Below are 21,729 nucleotides of genomic sequence, written 5' to 3' on the forward strand. Positions count from 1 at the left end.
TCACCAACACCGGACCCGTCCTCACGTGACACCAACACCGGACCCGTCCTCACGTGACACCAACACCGGACCAGTCCTCACGTGTCACCAACACTACACCCATCCTCACGTGTCACCAACGCCAGACCCGTCCTCACGTGTCACCAACGCCGGACCCGTCCTCACGGGACACCAACGCCGGACCCGTCCTCACGGGACACCAACGCCGGACCCGTCCTCACGTGTCACCAACACTACACCCGTCCTCACGTGTCACCAACACTACACCCGTCCTCACGTGTCACCAACACTACACCCGTCCTCACGTGTCACCAACACTACACCCGTCCTCACGTGTCACCAACGCCGGACCCGTCCTCACGTGTCACCAACGCCGGACCCAACACCGGACCAGTCCTCACGTGTCACCAACACTACACCCGTCCTCACGTGTCACCAACACCGGACCCGACACCGGACCAGTCCTCACGTGTCACCAACACTACACCCGTCCTCACGTGTCACCAACACCGGACCCGACACCGGACCAGTCCTCACGTGTCACCAACGCCGGACCCGTCCTCACGTGTCACCAACGCCGGACCCGTCCTCACGTGTCACCAACGCCGGACCCGTCCTCACGTGTCACCAACGCCGGACCCGTCCTCACGTGTCACCAACGCCGGACCCGTCCTCACGGGACACCAACGCCGGACCCGTCCTCACGTGACACCAACGCCGGACCCGTCCTCACGTGTCACCAACGCCGGACCCGTCCTCACGTGTCACCAACGCCGGACCCGTCCTCACGGGACACCAACGCCGGACCCGTCCTCACGTGACACCAACGCCGGACCCGTCCTCACGTGTCACCAACGCCGGACCCGTCCTCACGTGTCACCAACGCCGGACCCGTCCTCACGTGTCACCAACGCCGGACCCGTCCTCACGAGTCACCAACGCCAGACCCGTCCTCACGTCACACCAACACCGGACCCGTCCTCATCTTCCTCCTCCCAGAAACGTTCCCAGGAATGGCGGCTGGGGGCCGGGATGGTCACTGAGGGACGGCCATCTTGGAAACGTTTCCACCAATCCGGTCTCCTCCGCGCCCCGTGTGCCATCCTCTGTACACCTCACCACACGCAGCTCCATGCACCAACACCATGTCCGCCATCTTGGACCGGCCCGCCACATGTGCGCCCCCTATCAGTGATAGCACACACTGCAGTACATCCCCCCCAGGTATTACAGGCATGGGGGGTCAGTACTGGGAATGGAGGTCGGGGAGGTAAAATGACACAGAGAAGCCTTCCCTCAGGGCAGGGCAACTCCCCCCACAGGACAGGAAGTGAGGGGAATCTCGTCTATGGGGACACTCCATCATTGAGAGGTCTATATAGTCAGTACGTGTGGGCGGTCCCGTACTCTGCAGGGAGAGGCACAAGGGACACGCCTCCTCCTACCTCCACCCAATCCTAGTTAGAGAAAAGAGCGGGATTCCGGTTGACCCCGCCCCCTCACCTGACGCCATCTTGTGACCGCTGAGAGAAAATGGCGGCCGGCGGCCATCTTCCTCCACCCGGAGGAGGGCGCACAGCGGTGACGTCACCGGATTCGGAGAGATGTTAGAGGAGCTGAGGAGAGCGGGGAGCCCCGGGACCCTGATCATCACAGGTAATGTCCCCGCCCACAGGGAGGGGCCGGAGACACGCCTCCTCAGCGTACAGGGCCGAGCCCAGCCCCCTCTCCTGTAAGGACTCGGTACTCGGGGGGTCAGCCGGACACCTCCTATATCCATCCCACTGACTGGTGTCCTGACTCCTCCCTCACTTCCTGAAACCCCTCCCCCAGCTGACCACACCCACTGCCCCATGGAGGAGATTTCCCCCACTTCCCGTCCTGGTGACACCCCGACATTCTGGATTTCCTTTCAGTGATAACAGTAATCAGACTCTGCCCACCACTGTGTTTGTGGTGACTCCACCATGCAGCTCAGTATTGTTCTCCCTGACACTCCTGAGGTCACCTGTATCCCGGACAGTTGTGGGTCTAGCTGACCTTGGCTTGGTGTCAGGAGATCGGGGGTAGTGATTGGACAGCTCTGACCGCCACATTCCAGGCTTTGGACATCTTTTTATGTCCTTTTCCATCTGTATAAAGTTCCATTCCCTTGTTACGCAGGACTTCTGACAGTTCTTGTCTGCTCCCCATGGCTCAGTATGTAGCCTGCTCAGTGCATCCATGTGAGAGCGAACACACACACTGATTGTAAGAAGACACACGTGTGCGATGTGACCCTTTAATTGCCATGGTAACCTGTGTGTGTTCCCACGTGTGTCTGTACCAAAGCTGAACATTCCAGGGGGTGGAGACTTCTGATCCGGGGGGCGGAGACTTCTGATCCGGGGGGCGGAGACTTCTGATCCGGGGGGCGGAGACTTCTGATCCGGGGGGCGGAGACTTCTGATCCGGGGGGTGGAGACTTCTGATCCGGGGGGCGGAGACTTTTGATCCAGGGGGCGGAGACTTCTTATCCGGGGGGTCACATTGGTGAAAGAATGGGTCGCTCTCGGGAGCTCAGTGACTCCAAGCGTGGTCCCGTGATAGGTGGCCACCTGGGCAATAAGTCCATCCGTGACATTTCCTGGCTACTAAATATTCCACGCTCAACTGTTAGTGGGATTATAACAAAGTGGAAGCCACTGGGAACAACAGCCACTCAGCCACCAAGTGGTAGGCCACGTCACATGACAGGGCGGGGTCAGCGCATGCTGAAGCGCACAGTGCGCAGAAGTCACCAACTGTCTGCAGAGTCAATAGCTAAAGACCTCCAAACTTGGTGTGGCCTTCAGATGAGCCCAACAACAGTGCGTAGAGAGCTTCATGGAATGGGTTTCCATGGCCGAGCAGCTGCATCCAAGCCTTCCATCACCAAGTGCAATGCAAAGCGTTGGATGACGTGGTGTAAAGCACGCCGCCACTGGACTCTAGAGCAGAGGAGACGTGTTCTCTGGAGTGACCAATCACGCTTCTATCTGACAATCTGAGGGGGGCGCAAGACGTGGGCAGGCGAGGGGAACACGAGGCGTGGGAGGGGGGCACGAGGCGTGGCAGGCGAGGGGGGCGCAAGGCAAGGGGGGCGTGGGCAGGCAAGGGGGCGCAGGCAGGCGAGGGGGGCGCGTGGCGTGTGCAGGCGATAGGCGAGGGGGGCGTGTGCAGGCGAGGGGGGCGCGGGGCGTGTGCAGGCGAGGGGGGCACGGGGCGTGTGCAGGCGAGGGGCGTGGGCAGGCGAGGGGCGTGTGCAGGTGAGGGGGGGGTGCGAGGCGTGGGCCGGCGAGGGGGGCGTGGGCAGGTGAGGCATGGGCCGGCGCGGGGCGTGTGCAGGCGAGGGGGGCGTGGGCAGGCGAGTGGGGCGTGGGCAGGTGAGTGGGGTGTGGGCAGGCAAGGGGGGCGCGGGGCGTGTGCAGGCGAGGGGGGCATGGGCAGGTGAAGGGGGCGTGGGCAGGCGAGGCATGGGAGTGGGGCGTGGGCAAGCGAGGGGGGCGTGGGCCAGCGAGGGGGGCGCGGGGCGGGTGCAGGCGAGGGGGGCATGGGCAGGTGAAGGGGGCGCGGGCAGGCGAGGGGGGCACGGGGCGTGTGCAGGCGAGGGGGGTGCGAGGCGTGGGCCGGCGAGGGGGGCGTGGGCCGGCGCGGGGCGTGTGCAGGCGAGGGGGGCACAAGCCGTGGGCAGGCGAGTGGGGCGTGGGCAGGCAAGGGGGGCGCGGGGCGTGTGCAGGCGAGGGGGGCATGGGCAGGTGAAGGGGGCGTGGGCAGGCGAGGCATGGGAGCGGGGCGTGGGCAAGCGAGGGGGGCGTGGGCCAGTGAGGGGGGCGCGGGGCGTGTGCAGGCGAGGGGGGCGCGGGGTGTGGGCAGGCGCGGGGCGTGTGCAGGCGAGGGGGGCGCGGGGCGTGTGCAGGCGAGGGGGGCGCGGGGCGTGGGCAGGCGAGCGGGGCGTGGGCAGGCGAGGGGGGCGCGGGGCGTGGGCAGGCGAGCGGGGCGTGGGCCAGCGAGGGGGATACAATGTATGTGTTTCCTGTGAATCACAATCTATAGATCTGCCTGGACAGTCCAACCAATATACACACCAAGACCCCCCCATCCCGTCCCGTTATCGGTGGGCGGAGATACAATTGTACAATCTGATTGGGAGGTTGGTGATCCAATCTCAGCACAATGTTCTGTAATACCGAACTTCAACCACACCTTCCCCACTAAACTCCACCCCTTTCTCCACAGACTCCGCCTTCCTTAGTGGCCGACCACTCCTCCACAGTCTGATTGTATCTGCAGTACAGAGGTGAGTGTGCCAGACCAGCCAATTGGGAAGGAGGAGGGACGGGTGGGGTGTAATGGGGAGGATGAGGGATTATCAGGGTGTTGTAGTGGAGGATGAGAGATTATCGGGGTGCTGTAGTGGAGGATGAGAGATTATCAGGGTGCTGTAGTGGAGGATGAGAGATTATCGGGGTGCTGTAGTGGAGGATGAGACATTATCGGGGTGCTGTAATGGAGGATGAGACATTATCAGGGTGCTGTAGTGGAGGATGAGACATTATCGGGGTGCTGTAGTGGAGGATGAGGGAATATTGGGGTGCTGTAGTGGAGGATGAGGGAATGTTGGGGTGCTGTAGTGGAGGATGAGGGAATGTTGGGGTGCTGTAGTGGAGGATGAGGGAATGTTGGGGTGCTGTAGTGGAGGATGAGGGAATATTGGGGTGCTGTAGTGGAGGATGAGGGATTATCAGGGTGCTGTAGTAGACGATGAGGGAATATTGGGGTGCTGTAGTGGAGGATGAGGGATTATTGGGGTGCTGTAGTGGAGGATGAGGGATTATCAGGGTGCTGTAGTGGAGGATGAGAGATTATCGAGGTGCTTTAGTGGAGGATGAGACATTATCGGGGTGCTGTAATGGAGGATGAAACATTATCAGGGTGCTGTAGTGGAGGATGAGACATTATCGGGGTGCTGTAATGGAGGATGAGACATTATCAGGGTGCTGTAGTGGAGGATGAGGGATTATCAGGGTGCTGTAGTGGAGGATGAGGAAATATTGGGGTGCTGTAGTGGAGGATGAGGGAATATTGGGGTGCTGTAGTGGAGGATGAGGGATTATCAGGGTGCTGTAGTGGACGATGAGGGAATATCGGGGTGCTGTAGTGGAGGATGAGGGAATATCGGGGTGCTGTAGTGGAGGATGAGGGAATATTGGGGTGCTGTAGTGGAGGATGAGGGAATGTTGGGGTGCTGTAGTGGAGGATGAGGGAATATTGGGGTGCTGTAGTGGAGGATGAGGGATTATCAGGGTGCTGTAGTGGACTATGAGGGAATATTGGGGTGCTGTAGTGGAGGATGAGGGATTATCAGGGTACTGTAGTGGAGGATGAGGGATTATCAGGGTGCTGTAGTGGAGGATGAGGAAATATTGGGGTGCTGTAGTGGAGGATGAGGGAATATTGGGGTGCTGTAGTGGAGGATGAGGGATTATCAGGGTGCTGTAGTGGACGATGAGGAAATATTGGGGTGCTGTAGTGGAGGATGAGGGAATATTGGGGTGCTGTAGTGGAGGATGAGGGATTATCAGGGTGCTGTAGTGGACGATGAGGAAATATTGGGGTGCTGTAGTGGAGGATGAGGGAATATTGGGGTGCTATAGTGGAGAATGAGGGGTCAGTCATGGTCTGTTGGTCTCTCTTGCAGAGGGGAGCACGTTCACATCTTCAGCTTTGAGTTTCCCGCGGAGGAGTTTGTGGCCGGAGTTCCCGATGACGTGGTGTCCAGGTGAGTGGTGTCATGGTGGATGTTGTGTAGATCTGGGAGAGTTGGGAATGTCCTGTGACTCCCCCAGGGTGGCCAGAGTTCCCGATGACGTGGTGTCCAGGTGAGTGGTGTCATGGTGGACGTTGTGTAGATCTGGGAGAGTTGGGAATGTCCTGTGACTCCCCCAGGGTGGCCCGAGTTCCCGATGACGTGGTGTCCAGGTGAGTGGTGTCATGGTGGATGTTGTGTAGATCTGGGAGAGTTGGGAATGTCCTGTGACTCCCCCAGGGTGGCCCGAGTTCCCGATGACGTGGTGTCCAGGTGAGTGGTGTCATGGTGGATGTTGTGTAGATCCAGGAGAGTTGGGAATGTCCTGTGACTCCCCCAGGGTGGCCCGAGTTCCCGATGACGTGGTGTCCAGGTGAGTGGTGTCATGGTGGATGTTGTGTAGATCTGGGAGAGTTGGGAATGTCCTGTGACTCCCTCAGGGCTCGATATGATGGATTATCGGGTTTCTCTGTAGTAGACTGTTGGACCTTCTTCTCCAGATCCTCACATTGGGTCTGGAAGATGATTGGTGGCTTCATGGACCAATCATAAGAGGCCGGTGTGGGGGAACCAGACATATCGGGGGGATAGTGGGAGCCTCCTATGGTGCTGCTTCAGCCATTGGCAGACGTCTCTGGATGTCCCAAGTACGTGACTGGAGGCTTCTCTGCTGCTCCCTCACTCACATATTTGGGCCCCTGCAGTAAAGGGACCCATAATCCACAGGATCTGATCAGTCCCTGGCGGTGTCCAGACTGACAACTTGGCTCTTTGGGTTAGAGGAGATCACATCCTTATATGATGGGGAATGTCTGATGACCTCTGGAAGGTCCACTGTGAGGTCCTTGTGAACCCTGTGACCAGGGATGAGAGTAGAACCTCGGAGAAGGTCCTGGTGATGGAGGAGGAGAGTAGAACCTCGGAGAAGGTCCTGGTGATGGAGGAGGAGAGTAGAACCTCAGAGAAGGTCCTGGGTTCCTGGTGATGGAGGAGGAGTTGGATTGGAGAGGTCCTCTGTCCTTGTGAACCCTGTGACCAGGGATGAGAGTAGAACCTCGGAGAAGGTCCTTGGTTCCTGGTGATGGAGGAGGAGTCGGATTGGAGAGGTCCTCTGTCCTGGTGAACCCTGTGACCAGGGATGAGAGTAAAACCTTGGAGAAGGTCCTGGTGATGGAGGAGGAGAGTAGAACCTCGGAGAAGGTCCTGGGTTCCTGGTGATGGAGGAGGAGAGTAGAACCTCGGAGAAGGTCCTGGTGATGGAGGAGGAGAGTAGAACCTCGGAGAAGGTCCTGGGTTCCTGGTGATGGAGGAGGAGTCGGATTGGAGAGGTCCTCTGTCCTTGTGAACCCTGTGACCAGGGATGAGAGTAGAACCTCGGAGAAGATCCTGGGTTCCTGGTGATGGAGGAGGAGCCGTATTGGAGAGGTCCTCTGTCCTTGTGAACCCTGTGACCAGGGATGAGAGTAGAACCTCGGAGAAGGTCCTGGGTTCCTGGTGATGGAGGAGAAGAGTAGAACCTTGGAGAAGGTCCTGGTCCTCGTGATGGAGGAGGAGAGTAGAACCTCGGAGAAGGTCCTGGGTTCCTGGTGATGGAGGAGGAGAGTAGAACCTTGGAGAAGGTCCTGGTGATGGAGGAGGAGAGTAGAACCTCGGAGAAGGTCCTGGGTTCCTGGTGATGGAGGAGGAGTCGGATTGGAGAAGTCCTCTGTCCTTGTGAACCCTGTGACCAGGGATGAGAGTAGAACCTCGGAGAAGATCCTGGGTTCCTGGTGATGGAGGAGGAGCCGTATTGGAGAGGTCCTCTGTCCTTGTGAACCCTGTGACCAGGGATGAGAGTAGAACCTCGGAGAAGGTCCTGGATTCCTGGTGATGGAGGAGAAGAGTAGAACCTTGGAGAAGGTCCTGGTCCTGGTGATGGAGGAGGAGAGTAGAACCTCGGAGAAGGTCCTGGGTTCCTGGTGATGGAGGAGGAGAGTAGAACCTTGGAGAAGGTCCTGGTGATGGAGGAGGAGAGTAGAACCTCTGAGGAGGTCCTGGGTTCCTGGTGATGGAGGAGGAGAGTAGAACCTCGGAGAAGGTCCTGGTGATGGAGGAGGAGAGTAGAACCTGGGAGAAGGTCCTGGTGATGGAGGAGGAGAGTAGAACCTCGGAGAAGGTCCTGGATTCCTGGTGATGGAGGAGGAGAGTAAAACCTCGGAGAAGGTCCTGGTCCTGGTGATGGAGGAGGAGAGTAGAACCTCGGAGAAGGTCCTGGGTTCCTGGTGATGGTGGAGGAGAGTAGAACCTTGGAGAAGGTCCTGCGTTCCTGGTGATGGAGGAGGAGTCGGATTGGAGAGGTCCTCTGTCCTTGTGAACCCTCTGACCAGGGATGAGAGCAGAACCTCGGAGAAGGTCCTGGGTTCCTGGTGATGGAGGAGGAGAGTAGAACCTCGGAGAAGCTCCTAGGTTCCTGGTGATGGAGGAGGAGTCGGATTGGAGAGGTCCTCTGTCCTTGTGAACCCTATGACCAGGGATGAGAGTAGAACCTTGGAAAAGGTCCTGGGTTCCTGGTGATGGAGGAGGAGCCGTATTGGAGAGGTCCTCTGTCCTTGTGAACCCTGTGACCAGGGATGAGAGTAGAACCTCGGAGAAGGTCCTGGATTCCTGGTGATGGAGGAGGAGAGTAGAACCTCGGAGAAGGTCCTGGGTTCCTGGTGATGGAGGAGGAGAGTAGAACCTCGGAGAAGATCCTGGTGATGGAGGAGGAGAGTAGAACCTCGGAGAAGGTCCTGGGTTCCTGGTGATGGAGAAGGAGAGTAGAACCTCGGAGAATGTCCTGGGTTCCTGGTGATGGAGGAGGAGTCGGATTGGAGAGGTCCTCTGTCCTTGTGAACCCTGTGACCAGGCATGAGAGTAGAACCTTGGAGAAGGTCCTGGGTTCCTGGTGATGGAGGATGAGAGTAGAACCTCGGAGATGGTCCTAGGTTCTTCGTGATGGAGGAGGAGTCGGATTGGAGAGGTCCTCTGTCCATGTGAACCCTGTGACCAGGGATGAGAGTAGAACCTTGGAGAAGGTCCTGGGTTCCTGGTGATGGGGGAGGAGTCGTATTGGAGAGGTCCTCTGTCCTTGTGAACCCTGTGACCAGGGATCAGAGTAGAACCTCGGAAAAGGTCCTGGTGATGGAGGAGGAGAGTAGAACCTCGGAGAAGGTCCTGGTGATAGAGGAGGAGAGTAGAACCTCGGAGAAGGTCCTGGGTTTCTGGTGATGGAGGAGGAGAGTAGAACCTCGGAGAAGGTCCTGGATTCCTGGTGATGGAGGAGGAGTCGCATTGGAGAGGTCCTCTGTCCTTGTGAACCCTTTAACCAGGGATGAGAGTAGAACCTCGGAGAAGTTCCTGGGTTCCTGGTGATGGAGGAGGAGAGTAGAACCTGGGAGAAGGTCCTGGTGATGGAGGAGGAGAGTAGAACCTCGGAGAAGGTCCTGGGTTCCTGGTGATGGAGGAGGAGAGTAAAACCTCGGAGAAGGTCCTGGTGATGGAGGAGAGTAGAACCTCGGAGAAGCTCCTGGGTTCCTGGTGATGTAGGAGGAGAGTAGAACCTCGGAGAAGGTCCTAGGTTCCTGGTGATGGAGGAGGAGTCGGATTGGAGAGGTCCTCTGTCCTTGTGAACCCTATGACCAGGGATGAGAGTAGAACCTTGGAGAAGGTCCTGGGTTCCTGGTGATGGAGGAGGAGCCGTATTGGAGAGGTCCTCTGTCCTTGTGAACCCTGTGACCAGGGATGAGAGTAGAACCTCGGAGAAGGTCCTGGATTCCTGGTGATGGAGGAGGAGAGTAGAACCTCGGAGAAGGTCCTGGTCCTGGTGATGGAGGAGGAGAGTAGAAACTCGGAGAAGGTCCTGGGTTCCTGGTGATGGAGGAGGAGAGTAGAACCTCGGAGAAGGTCCTGGGTTCCTGGTGATGGAGGAGGAGAGTAGAACCTCGGAGAAGGTCCTGGGTTCCTGGTGATGGAGGAGGAGAGTAGAACCTCGGAGAAGGTCCTGGGTTCCTGGTGATGGAGGAGAGTAGAACCTCGGAGAAGGTCCTGGGTTCCTGGTGATGGAGGAGGAGAGTAGAACCTGGGAGAAGGTCCTGGTGATGGAGGAGGAGAGTAGAACCTCGGAGAAGGTCCTGGGTTCCTGGTGATGGAGGAGGAGAGTAGAACCTGGGAGAAGGTCCTGGTGATGGAGGAGGAGAGTAGAACCTCGGAGAAGGTCCTGGGTTCCTGGTGATGGAGAAGGAGTCGGATTGGAGAGGTCCTCTGTCCTTGTGAACCCTGTGACCAGGCATGAGAGTAGAACCTTGGAGAAGGTCCTGGGTTCCTGGTGATGGGGGATGAGCCGTATTGGAGAGGTCCTCTGTCCTTCTGAACCCTGTGACCAGGGATCAGAGTAGAACCTCGGAGAAGGTCTTGGTCCTGGTGATGGAGGAGGAGAGTAGAACCTCGGAGAAGGTCCTGGTGATGGAGGAAGAGAGTAGAACCTCGGAGAAGGTCCTGGGTTCCTGGTGATGGAGGAGGAGAGTAGAACCTGGGAGAAGGTCCTGGTGATGGAGGAGGAGAGTAGAACCTCGGAGAAGGTCCTGGTGATGGAGGAGGAGAGTAGAACCTGGGAGAAGGTCCTGGTGATGGAGGAGGAGAGTAGAACCTCGGAGAAGGTCCTGGTGATGGAGGAGGAGAGTAGAACCTGGGAGAAGGTCCTGGTGATGGAGGAGGAGAGTAGAACCTGGGAGAAGGTCCTGGTTATGGAGGAGGAGAGTAGAACCTCGGAGAAGGTCCTGGGTTCCTGGTGATGGAGGAGGAGAGTAGAACCTCGGAGAAGGTCCTGGGTTCCTGGTGATGGAGGAGGAGAGTAGAACCTCGGAGAAGGTCCTGGTGATGGAGGAGGAGAGTAGAACCTGGGAGAAGGTCCTGGTGATGGAGGAGGAGAGTAGAACCTCGGAGAAGGTCCTGGGTTCCTGGTGATGGAGGAGGAGTCGGATTGGGTGGCTCCGCCCAGTAAAAGTGGGTCATATTACGGGACGGTAGGTACTCCCAGGAACAGGAGGGGCCCCTATAGCAGAGCTCACCCATAATTCCATGCAGGACTGCTCTGTGGGGAGGAGTTATGGTCATAGCTGTCTGTAGGGGGCGGGATCCTCTGAATGGAGGAGGACTACAAGTCCCAGCACCCTGATGTCCATTCTGTGTATTGTCCCCTCCCCCCAGACTCACCTTCCATGATGGATTCTCGGACCCCCTGCGCTGGGGGAGGGGCTTCCAGTGTCTGACCCCGCGAGACTTCAACGCCAAGACCATCCGAGAGCGAATCAGCCAGAGCTCCGCCCCCGTCACCATCGTCATCGACTCCCTCAGCTGGATCCTGTCCCGGAGTCCCCTCCCATCCGTCTGCCACACCCTCCGAGAGTTCTCCCGCCCACCCGTGACTGGAGGTGAGTGAATGTGACTTCCGACCTTGTCCCCCCTCCTCCATTCATCATATAATCTGTGATATCCGGACCTTGTCCCCCCTCCTCCATTCATCATATATCAATCTGTGATATCCGGACCTTGTCCCCTCCTCCATTCATCATATAATCTGTGATATCCGGACTTTGTCCCCCCCTCCATTCATCATATAATCTGTGATATCCGGACCTTGTCCCCCCTCCTCCATTCATCATATAATCTGTGATATCCGGACCTTGTCCCCCCCTCCATTCATCATATAATCTGTGATATCCGGACTTTGTCCCCTCCTCCATTCATCATATAATCTGTGATATCCGGACTTTGTCCCCTCCTCCATTCATCATATAATCTGTGATATCCGGACCTTGTCCCCCCTCCTCCATTCATCAAATAATCTGTGATATCCGGACTTTGTCCCTTCCTCCATTCATCATATAATCTGTGATATCCGGACCTTGTCCCCCCTCCTCCATTCATCATATTATCTGTGATATCCGGACCTTGTCCCCCCTCCTCCATTCATCATATAATCTGTGATATCCGGACCTTGTCCCCCCTCCTCCATTCATCATATAATCTGTGATATCCGGACCTTGTCCCCTCCTCCATTCATCATATAATCTGTGATATCCGGACCTTGTCCTCCCTCCTCCATTCATCATATAATCTGTGATATCCGGACCTTGTCCCCTCCTCCATTCATCATATAACAATCTGTGATATCCGGACCTTGTCCCCCCTCCTCCATTCATCATATAATCTGTGATATCCGGACCTTGTCCCCCCTCCTCCATTCATCATATAATCTGTGATATCCGGACCTTGTCCCCCCTCCTCCATTCATCATATAACAATCTGTGATATCCGGACCTTGTCCCCTCCTCCATTCATCATATAATCTGTGATATCCGGACCTTGTCCCCTCCTCCATTCATCATATAATCTGTGATATCCGGACCTTGTCCCCCCTCCTCCATGCATCATATAATCTGTGATATCCGGACCTTGTCCTCCCTCCTCCATTCATCATATAATCTGTGATATCCGTACCTTGTCCCCTCCTCCATTCATCATATAATCTGTGATATCCGGACCTTGTCCTCCCTCCTCCATTCATCATATAATCTGTGATATCCGGACCTTGTCCTCCCTCCTCCATTCATCATATAATCTGTGATATCCGGACCTTGTCCCCTCCTCCATTCATGATATAACAATCTGTGATATCTGGACCTTGTTCCCTCCTCCATTCATCATATGATCTGTGATATCCGGACCTTGTCCCCTCCTCCATTCATCATATAATCTGTAATATCCGGACTTTGTCCCCTCCTCCATTCATCATATAATCTGTGATATCCGGACCTTGTCCCCTCCTCCATTCATCATATAATCTGTGATATCCGGACCTTGTCCCCCCTCCTCCATTCATCATATAATCTGTGATATCCGGACCTTGTCCCCCCTCCTCCATTCATCATATAATCTGTGATATGCGGACCTTGTCCCCCCTCCTCCATTCATCATATAATCTGTGATATCCTGACCTTGTCCCCTCCTCCATTCATCATATAATCTGTGATATGCGGACCTTGTCCCCTCCTCCATTCATCATATAATCTGTGATATCCGGACCTTGTCCCCCCTCCTCCATTCATCATATAATCTGTGATATCCTGACCTTGTCCCCTCCTCCATTCATCATATAACAATCTGTGATATCCGGACCTTGTCCCCTCCTCCATTCATCATATAATCTGTGATATCCGGACCTTGTCCCCTCCTCCATTCATCATATAACAATCTGTGATATCCGGACCTTGTCCCCTCCTCCATTCATCATATAACCATCTGTGATATCCGGACCTTGTCCCCCCTCCTCCATTCATCATATAATCTGTGATATCCGGACCTTGTCCCCTCCTCCATTCATCATATAATCTGTGATATCCGGACCTTGTCCCCCCTCCTCCATTCATCATATAATCTGTGATATCCGGACCTTGTCCTCCCTCCTCCATTCATCATATAATCTGTGATATCCGGACCTTGTCCCCCCTCCTCCATTCATCATATAATCTGTGATATCCGGACCTTGTCCCCCCTCCTCCATTCATCATATAATCTGTGATATCCGGACCTTGTCCTCCCTCCTCCATTCATCATATAATCTGTGATATCCGTACCTTGTCCCCTCCTCCATTCATGATATAACAATCTGTGATATCTGGACCTTGTTCCCTCCTCCATTCATCATATAATCTGTGATATCCGGACCTTGTCCCCTCCTCCATTCATCATATAATCTGTAATATCCGGACCTTGTCCCCTCCTCCATTCATCATATAATCTGTGATATCCGGACCTTGTCCCCTCCTCCATTCATCATATAATCTGTGATATGCGGACCTTGTCCCCCCTCCTCCATTCATCATATAATCTGTGATATGCGGACCTTGTCCCCCCTCCTCCATTCATCATATAATCTGTGATATCCGGACCTTGTCCCCTCCTCCATTCATCATATAATCTGTGATATGCGGACCTTGTCCCCCCTCCTCCATTCATCATATAATCTGTGATATCCTGACCTTGTCCCCTCCTCCATTCATCATATAACAATCTGTGATATCCGGACCTTGTCCCCCCTCCTCCGTTCATCATATAATCTGTGATATCCGGACCTTGTCCCCTCCTCCATTCATCATATAACCATCTGTGATATCCGGACCTTGTCCCCCCTGCTCCATTCATCATATAATCTGTAATATCCGGACCTTGTCCCCTCCTCCATTCATCATATAATCTGTGATATCCGGACCTTGTCCCCTCCTCCATTCATCATATAACAATCTGTGATATCCGGACCTTGTCCCCTCCTCCATTCATCATATAATCTGTGATATCCGGACCTTGTCCCCTCCTCCATTCATCATATAACAATCTGTGATATCCGGACCTTGTCCCCTCCTCCATTCATCATATAACCATCTGTGATATCCGGACCTTGTCCCCCCTCCTCCATTCATCATATAATCTGTGATATCCGGACCTTGTCCCCTCCTCCATTCATCATATAATCTGTGATATCCGGACCTTGTCCCCCCTCCTCCATTCATCATATAATCTGTGATATCCGGACCTTGTCCCCCCTCCTCCATTCATCATATAATCTGTGATATCCGGACCTTGTCCCCTCTTCCATTCATCATATAATCTGTGATATCCGGACCTTGTCCTCCCTCCTCCATTCATCATATAATCTGTGATATCCGGACCTTGTCCCCCCTCCTCCATTCATCATATAACAATCTGTGATATCCGGACCTTGTCCCCTGCTCCATTCATCATATAATCTGTGATATCCGGACCTTGTCCTCCCTCCTCCATTCATCATATAATCTGTGATATCCGGACCTTGTCCCCCCTCCTCCATTCATCATATAATTTGTGATATCTGGACCTTGTCCCTTCCTCCATTCATCATATAATTTGTGATATCCGGACCTTGTCCCCTCCTCCATTCATCATATAATCTGCGATATCCGGACCTTGTCCCCTCCTCCATTCATCATATAACAATCTGTGATATCCGGACCTTGTCCCCTCCTCCATTCATCATATAATCTGTGATATCCGGACCTTGTCCCCTCCTCCATTCATCATATAACAATCTGTGATATCCGGACCTTGTCCCCTCCTCCATTCATCATATAACAATCTGTGATATCCGGACCTTGTCCCCTCCTCCATTCATCATATAACAATCTGTGATATCCGGACCTTGTCCCCTCCTCCATTCATCATATAACAATCTGTGATATCCGGACCTTGTCCCCCCTCCATTCATCATATAATCTGTGATATCCGGACCTTGTCCCCTCCTCCTCCATTCATCATATAATCTGTGATATCCGGACCTTGTCCCCTCCTCCATTCATCATATAATCTGTGATATCCGGACCTTGCCCCCTCCTCCATTCATCATATAATCTGTGATATCCGGACCTTGTCCCCCCTCCTCCATTCATAATATAATCTGTGATATCCGGACCTTGTGTCCCCTCCTCCATTCATCATATAATTTGTGATATCTGGACCTTGTCCCTTCCTCCATTCATCATATAATTTGTGATATCCGGACCTTGTCCCCCCTCCTCCATTCATCATATAATTTGTGATATCTGGACCTTGTCCCTTCCTCCATTCATCATATAATTTGTGATATCCGGACCTTGTCCCTTCCTCCATTCATCATATAATTTGTGATATCCGGACCTTGTCCCCCCTCCTCCATTCATCATATAATCTGTAATATCCGGACCTTGTCCCCTCCTCCATTCATTATATAATCTGCGATATCCGGACCTTGTCCCCTCCTCCATTCATCATATAATCTGTGATATCCGGACCTTGTCCCCCCTCCTCCATTCATCATATAATCTGTGATATCCGGACCTTGTCCCCTCCTCCTCCATTCATCATATAATCTGTGATATCCGGACCTTGTCCCCCCTCCTCCATTCATCATATAATCTGTGATATCCGGACCTTGTCCCCCCTCCATTCATCATATAACAATCTGTGATATCCGGACCTTGTCCCCCCTCCTCCATTCATCATATAATCTGTAATATCTGGACTTTGTCCCCTCCTCCATTCATCATATAATCTGTGATATCCGGACCTTGTCCCCTCCTCCATTCATCATATAATCTGTGATATCCGGACCTGGTCCCCCCTCCTCCATTCATCATATAATCTGTAATATCTGGACTTTGTCCCCCCCTCCATTCATCATATAATCGGTTATATCCGGACCTTGTCCCCCCTCCTCCATTCATCATATAATCTGTAATATCTGGACTTTGTCCCCCCCTCCATTCATCATATAATCGGTGATATCCGGACCTTGTCCCCTCCTCCATTCATCATATAATCTGTGATATCCGGACCTTGTCCCCCCTCCTCCATTCATCATATAACAATCTGTGATATCCGGACCTTGTCCCCCCTCCTCCATTCATCATATAATCTGTGATATCCGGACCTTGTCCTCCCTCCTCCATTCATCATATAATCTGTGATATCCGGACCTTGTCCCCCCTCCTCCATTCATAATATAATCTGTGATATCCGGACCTTGTGTCCCCTCCTCCATTCATCATATAATTTGTGATATCTGGACCTTGTCCCTTCCTCCATTCATCATATAATTTGTGATATCCGGACCTTGTCCCCCCTCCTCCATTCATCATATAATTTGTGATATCTGGACCTTGTCCCTTCCTCCATTCATCATATAATTTGTGATATCCGGACCTTGTCCCTTCCTCCATTCATCATATAATTTGTGATATCCGGACCTTGTCCCTTCCTCCATTCATCATATAATTTGTGATATCTGGACCTTGTCCCTTCCTCCATTCATCATATAATTTGTGATATCCGGACCTTGTCCCTTCCTCCATTCATCATATAATTTGTGATATCCGGACCTTGTCCCCCTTCCTCCATTCATCATATAATCTGTAATATCCGGACCTTGTCCCCTCCTCCATTCATTATATAATCTGCGATATCCGGACCTTGTCCCCTCCTCCATTCATCATATAATCTGTGATATCCGGACCTTGTCCCCTCCTCCTCCATTCATCATATAATCTGTGATATCCGGACCTTGTCCCCCCTCCTCCATTCATCATATAATCTGTGATATCCGGACCTTGTCCCCCCTCCATTCATCATATAACAATCTGTGATATCCGGACCTTGTCCCCCCTCCTCCATTCATCATATAATCTGTAATATCTGGACTTTGTCCCCTCCTCCATTCATCATATAATCTGTGATATCCGGACCTTGTCCTCCCTCCTCCATTCATCATATAATCTGTGATATCCGGACCTTGTCCCCTCCTCCATTCATCATATAATCTGTGATATGCGGCCCTTGTTCCCTCCTCCATTCATCATATAATCTGTGATATCCGGACCTTGTCCTCCCTCCTCCATTCATCATATAATCTGTGATATCCGGACCTTGTCCCCTCCTCCATTCATCATATAATCTGTGATATGCGGACCTTGTTCCCTCCTCCATTCATTATATAATCTGTGATATCCGGACCTTGTCCCCCCTCCATTCATCATATAATCTGTGATATCCGGACCTTGTCCCCCCTCCTCCATTCATCATATAATCTGTGATATCCAGACCTTGTCCCCTCCTCCTCCATTCATCATATAATCTGTGATATCCGGACCTTGTCCCCCCTCCTCCATTCATCATATAATCTGTGATATCCGGACCTTGTCCCCCCTCCATTCATCATATAACAATCTGTGATATCCGGACCTTGTCCCCTCCTCCATTCATCATATAATCTGTGATATCCGGACCTTGTCCCCTCCTCCATTCATCATATAATCTGTGATATCCGGACCTTGTCCCCCCTCCTCCATTCATCATATAATCTGTGATATCCGGACCTTGTCCCCTGCTCCATTCATCATATAATTTGTGATATCCGGACCTTGTCCCCTCCTCCATTCATCATATAATCTGTGATATCCGGACCTTGTCCCCCCTCCTCCATTCATCATATAATCTGTGATATCCAGACCTTGTCCCCCCTCCTCCATTCATCATATAATCTGTGATATCCGGACCTTGTCCCCCCTCCATTCATCATATAATCTGTGATATCCGGACCTTGTCCCCTCCTCCATTCATCATATTATCTGTGATATCCGGACCTTGTCCCCCCCTCCATTCATCATATAATCTGTGATATCCGGACCTTGTCCCCCCTCCTCCATTCATCATATAACAATCTGTGATATCCGGACCTTTTCCCCCCTCCTCCATTCATCATATAATCTGTGATATCCGGACCTTGTCCCCCCTCCATTCATCATATAATCTGTGATATCCGGACCTTGTCCCCTCCTCCATTCATCATATAATCTGTGATATCCGGACCTTGTCCCCCCTCCTCCATTCATAATATAATCTGTGATATCCGGACCTTGTGTCCCCTCCTCCATTCATCATATAATTTGTGATATCTGGACCTTGTCCCTTCCTCCATTCATCATATAATTTGTGATATCCGGACCTTGTCCCCCCTCCTCCATTCATCATATAATTTGTGATATCTGGACCTTGTCCCTTCCTCCATTCATCAGATAATTTGTGATATCCGGACCTTGTCCCCTCCTCCATTCATCATATAATCTGTGATATCCGGACCTTGTCCCCCCTCCTCCATTCATCATATAACAATCTGTGATATCCGGACCTTGTCCCCTCCTCCATTCATCATATAATCTGTGATATCCGGACCTTGTCCCCTCCTCCATTCATCATATAATCTGTGATATCCGGACCTTGTCCCCCCTCCTCCATTCATCATATAATCTGTGATATCCGGACCTTGTCCCCTCCTCCATTCATCATATAATCTGTGATATCCGGACCTTGTCCCCTCCTCCATTCATCATATAACAATCTGTGATATCCGGACCTTGTCCCCCCTCCTCCATTCATCATATAACAATCTGTGATATCCGGACCTTGTCCCCTCCTCCATTCATCATATAATTTGTGATATCTGGACCTTGTCCCTTCCTCCATTCATCATATAATTTGTGATATCCGGACCTTGTCCCCCCTCCTCCATTCATCATATAATTTGTGATATCTGGACCTTGTCCCCTCCTCCATTCATCATATAATCTGTGATATCCGGACCTTGTCCCCCCTCCTCCATTCATCATATAACAATCTGTGATATCCGGACCTTGTCCCTTCCTCCATTCATCATATAAAATGTGATATCCGGACCTTGTCCCCCCTCCTCCATTCATCATATAACAATCTGTGATATCCGGACCTTGTCCCCTCCTCCATTCATCATATAATCTGTGATATCCGGACCTTGTCCCCCCTCCTCCATTCATCATATAACAATCTGTGATATCCGGACCTTGTCCTCCCTCCTCCATTCATCATATAACAATCTGTGATATCCGGACCTTGTCCCCCCTCCTCCATTCATCATATAACAATCTGTGATATCCGGACCTTGTCCTCCCTCCTCCATTCATCATATAACAATCTGTGATATCCGGACCTTGTCCTCCCTCCTCCATTCATCATATAACAATCTGTGATATCCGGACCTTGTCCCCCCTCCTCCATTCATCAAATAACAATCTGTGATATCCGGACCTTGTCCCCCCTCCTCCATTCATCATATAATCTGTGATATCCGGACCTTGTCCCCCCTCCATTCATCATATAATCTGTGATATCCGAACCTTGTCCCCTCCTCCATTCATCATATAATTTGTTATATCCGGACCTTGTCCCCTCCTCCATTCATCATATAATCTGCGATATCCGGACCTTGTCCCCTCCTCCATTCATTATATAATCTGCGATATCCGGACCTTGTCCCCTCCTCCATTCATCATATAATCTGTGATATCCGGACCTTGTCCCCCCTCCTCCATTCATCATATAATCTGTGATATCCGGACCTTGTCCCCCCCTCCTCCATTCATCATATAATCTGTGATATTCGGACCTTGTCCCCTCCTCCATTCATCATATAATCTGTGATATCCGGACCTTGTCCCCTCCTCCATTCATCATATAACCATCTGTGATATCCGGACCTTGTCCCCCCTCCTCCATTCATCATATAATCTGTAATATCCGGACCTTGTCCCCTCCTCCATTCATCATATAATCTGTGATATCCGGACCTTGTCCCCTCCTCCATTCATCATATAATCTGTGATATGCGGACCTTGTCCCCCCTCCTCCATTCATCATATAATCTGTGATATGCGGACCTTGTCCCCCCTCCTCCATTCATCATATAATCTGTGATATCTGGACCTTGTCCCCTCCTCCATTCATCATATAATCTGTGATATCCGGACCTTGTCCCCTCCTCCATTCATCATATAATCTGTGATATCCGGACCTTGTCCCCTCCTCCATTCATCATATAATCTGTGATATCTGGACCTTGTCCCCTCCTCCATTCATCATATAATCTGTGATATCCGGACCTTGTCCCCTCCTCCATTCATCATATAATCTGTGATATCCGGACCTTGTCCCCTCCTCCATTCATCATATAACAATCTGTGATATCCGGACCTTGTCCCCCCTCCTCCATTCGTCAAATAATCTGTGATATCCGGACCTTGTCCCCTCCTCCATTCATCATATAACAATCTGTGATATCCGGACCTTGTCCCCTCCTCCATTCATCATATAACAATCTGTGATATCCGGACCTTGTCCCCCCTCCTCCATTCGTCAAATAATCTGTGATATCCGGACCTTGTCCCCTCCTCCATTCATCATATAACAATCTGTGATATCCGGACCTTCTCCCCCCTCCTCCATTCATCATATAATCTGTGATATCCGGACCTTGTCCCCTCCTCCATTCATCATATAATCTGTGATATCCGGACCTTTTCCCCCCTCCTCCATTCATCATATAATCTGCGATATCCGGACCTTGTCCCCTCCTCCATTCATCATATAATCTGCGATATCCGGACCTTGCCCCCTCCTCCATTCATCATATAATCTGCGATATCCGGACCTTGTCCCCTCCTCCATTCATCATATAATCTGCGATATCCGGACCTTGCCCCCTCCTCCATTCATCATATAATCTGTGATATCCGGACCTTGTTCCCTCCTCCATTCATTATATAATCTGCGATATCTGGACCTTGTCCCCTCCTCCATTCATCATATAATCTGTGATATCCGGACCTTGTCCCCCCTCCTCCATTCATCATATAATCTGTGATATCCAGACCTTGTCCCCTCCTCCTCCATTCATCATATAATCTGTGATATCCGGACCTTGTCCCCCCTCCTCCATTCATCATATAATCTGTGATATCCGGACCTTGTCCCCCCTCCTCCATTCATCATATAACAATCTGTGATATCCGGACCTTGTCCCCCCTCCATTCATCATATAATCTGTGATATCCGGACCTTGTCCCCTCCTCCATTCATCATATAATCTGTGATATCCGGACCTTGTCCCCTCCTCCATTCATCATATAATCTGTGATATCCGGACCTTGTCCCCTCCTCCATTCATCATATAATCTGTGATATCCGGACCTTGTCCCCCCTCCTCCATTCATCATATAATCTGTGATATCCGGACCTTGTCCCCCCTCCTCCATTCATCATATAATCTGTGATATCTGGACCTTGTCCCCTCCTCCATTCATCATATAATCTGTGATATCCGGACCTTGTCCCCCCTCCATTCATCATATAATCTGTGATATCTGGACCTTGTCCCCTCCTCCATTCATCATATAATCTGTGATATCCGGACCTTGTCCCCTCCTCCATTCATCATATAATCTGTGATATCC

General features: G+C 52.2%; 1 protein-coding gene across 2 annotated transcripts in view; it reads left to right on the forward strand.

Annotated features, from left to right (window-relative positions):
- The first annotated feature begins 1,504 nt into the window (after nucleotides 1-1,504).
- Nucleotides 1,505-21,729, forward strand: part of LOC149427742 (elongator complex protein 5-like) — a 37,107-nt gene continuing 16,882 nt past the window's right edge. The window contains exons 1-4 of one of the 2 annotated variants that reach the window (XM_089667715.1): nucleotides 1,505-1,656; nucleotides 4,258-4,318; nucleotides 5,720-5,800; nucleotides 11,051-11,274. In XM_089667715.1, coding sequence (XP_089523841.1) covers nucleotides 1,605-1,656; nucleotides 4,258-4,318; nucleotides 5,720-5,800; nucleotides 11,051-11,274 — 418 coding nt within the window. In that variant the 5' untranslated portion in view covers nucleotides 1,505-1,604. The remainder of the gene's footprint in view (nucleotides 1,657-4,257; nucleotides 4,319-5,719; nucleotides 5,801-11,050; nucleotides 11,275-21,729) is intronic. The other variant, XM_089667714.1, reaches the window with a different exon arrangement.

The sequence above is a fragment of the Staurois parvus genome, unplaced genomic scaffold, assembly GCF_062004578.1.
Source record: "Staurois parvus isolate SC_StPar_1 unplaced genomic scaffold, SC_StPar_1.0 ptg003529l, whole genome shotgun sequence".
Classification (NCBI taxonomy): Eukaryota; Metazoa; Chordata; class Amphibia; order Anura; family Ranidae; genus Staurois; species Staurois parvus.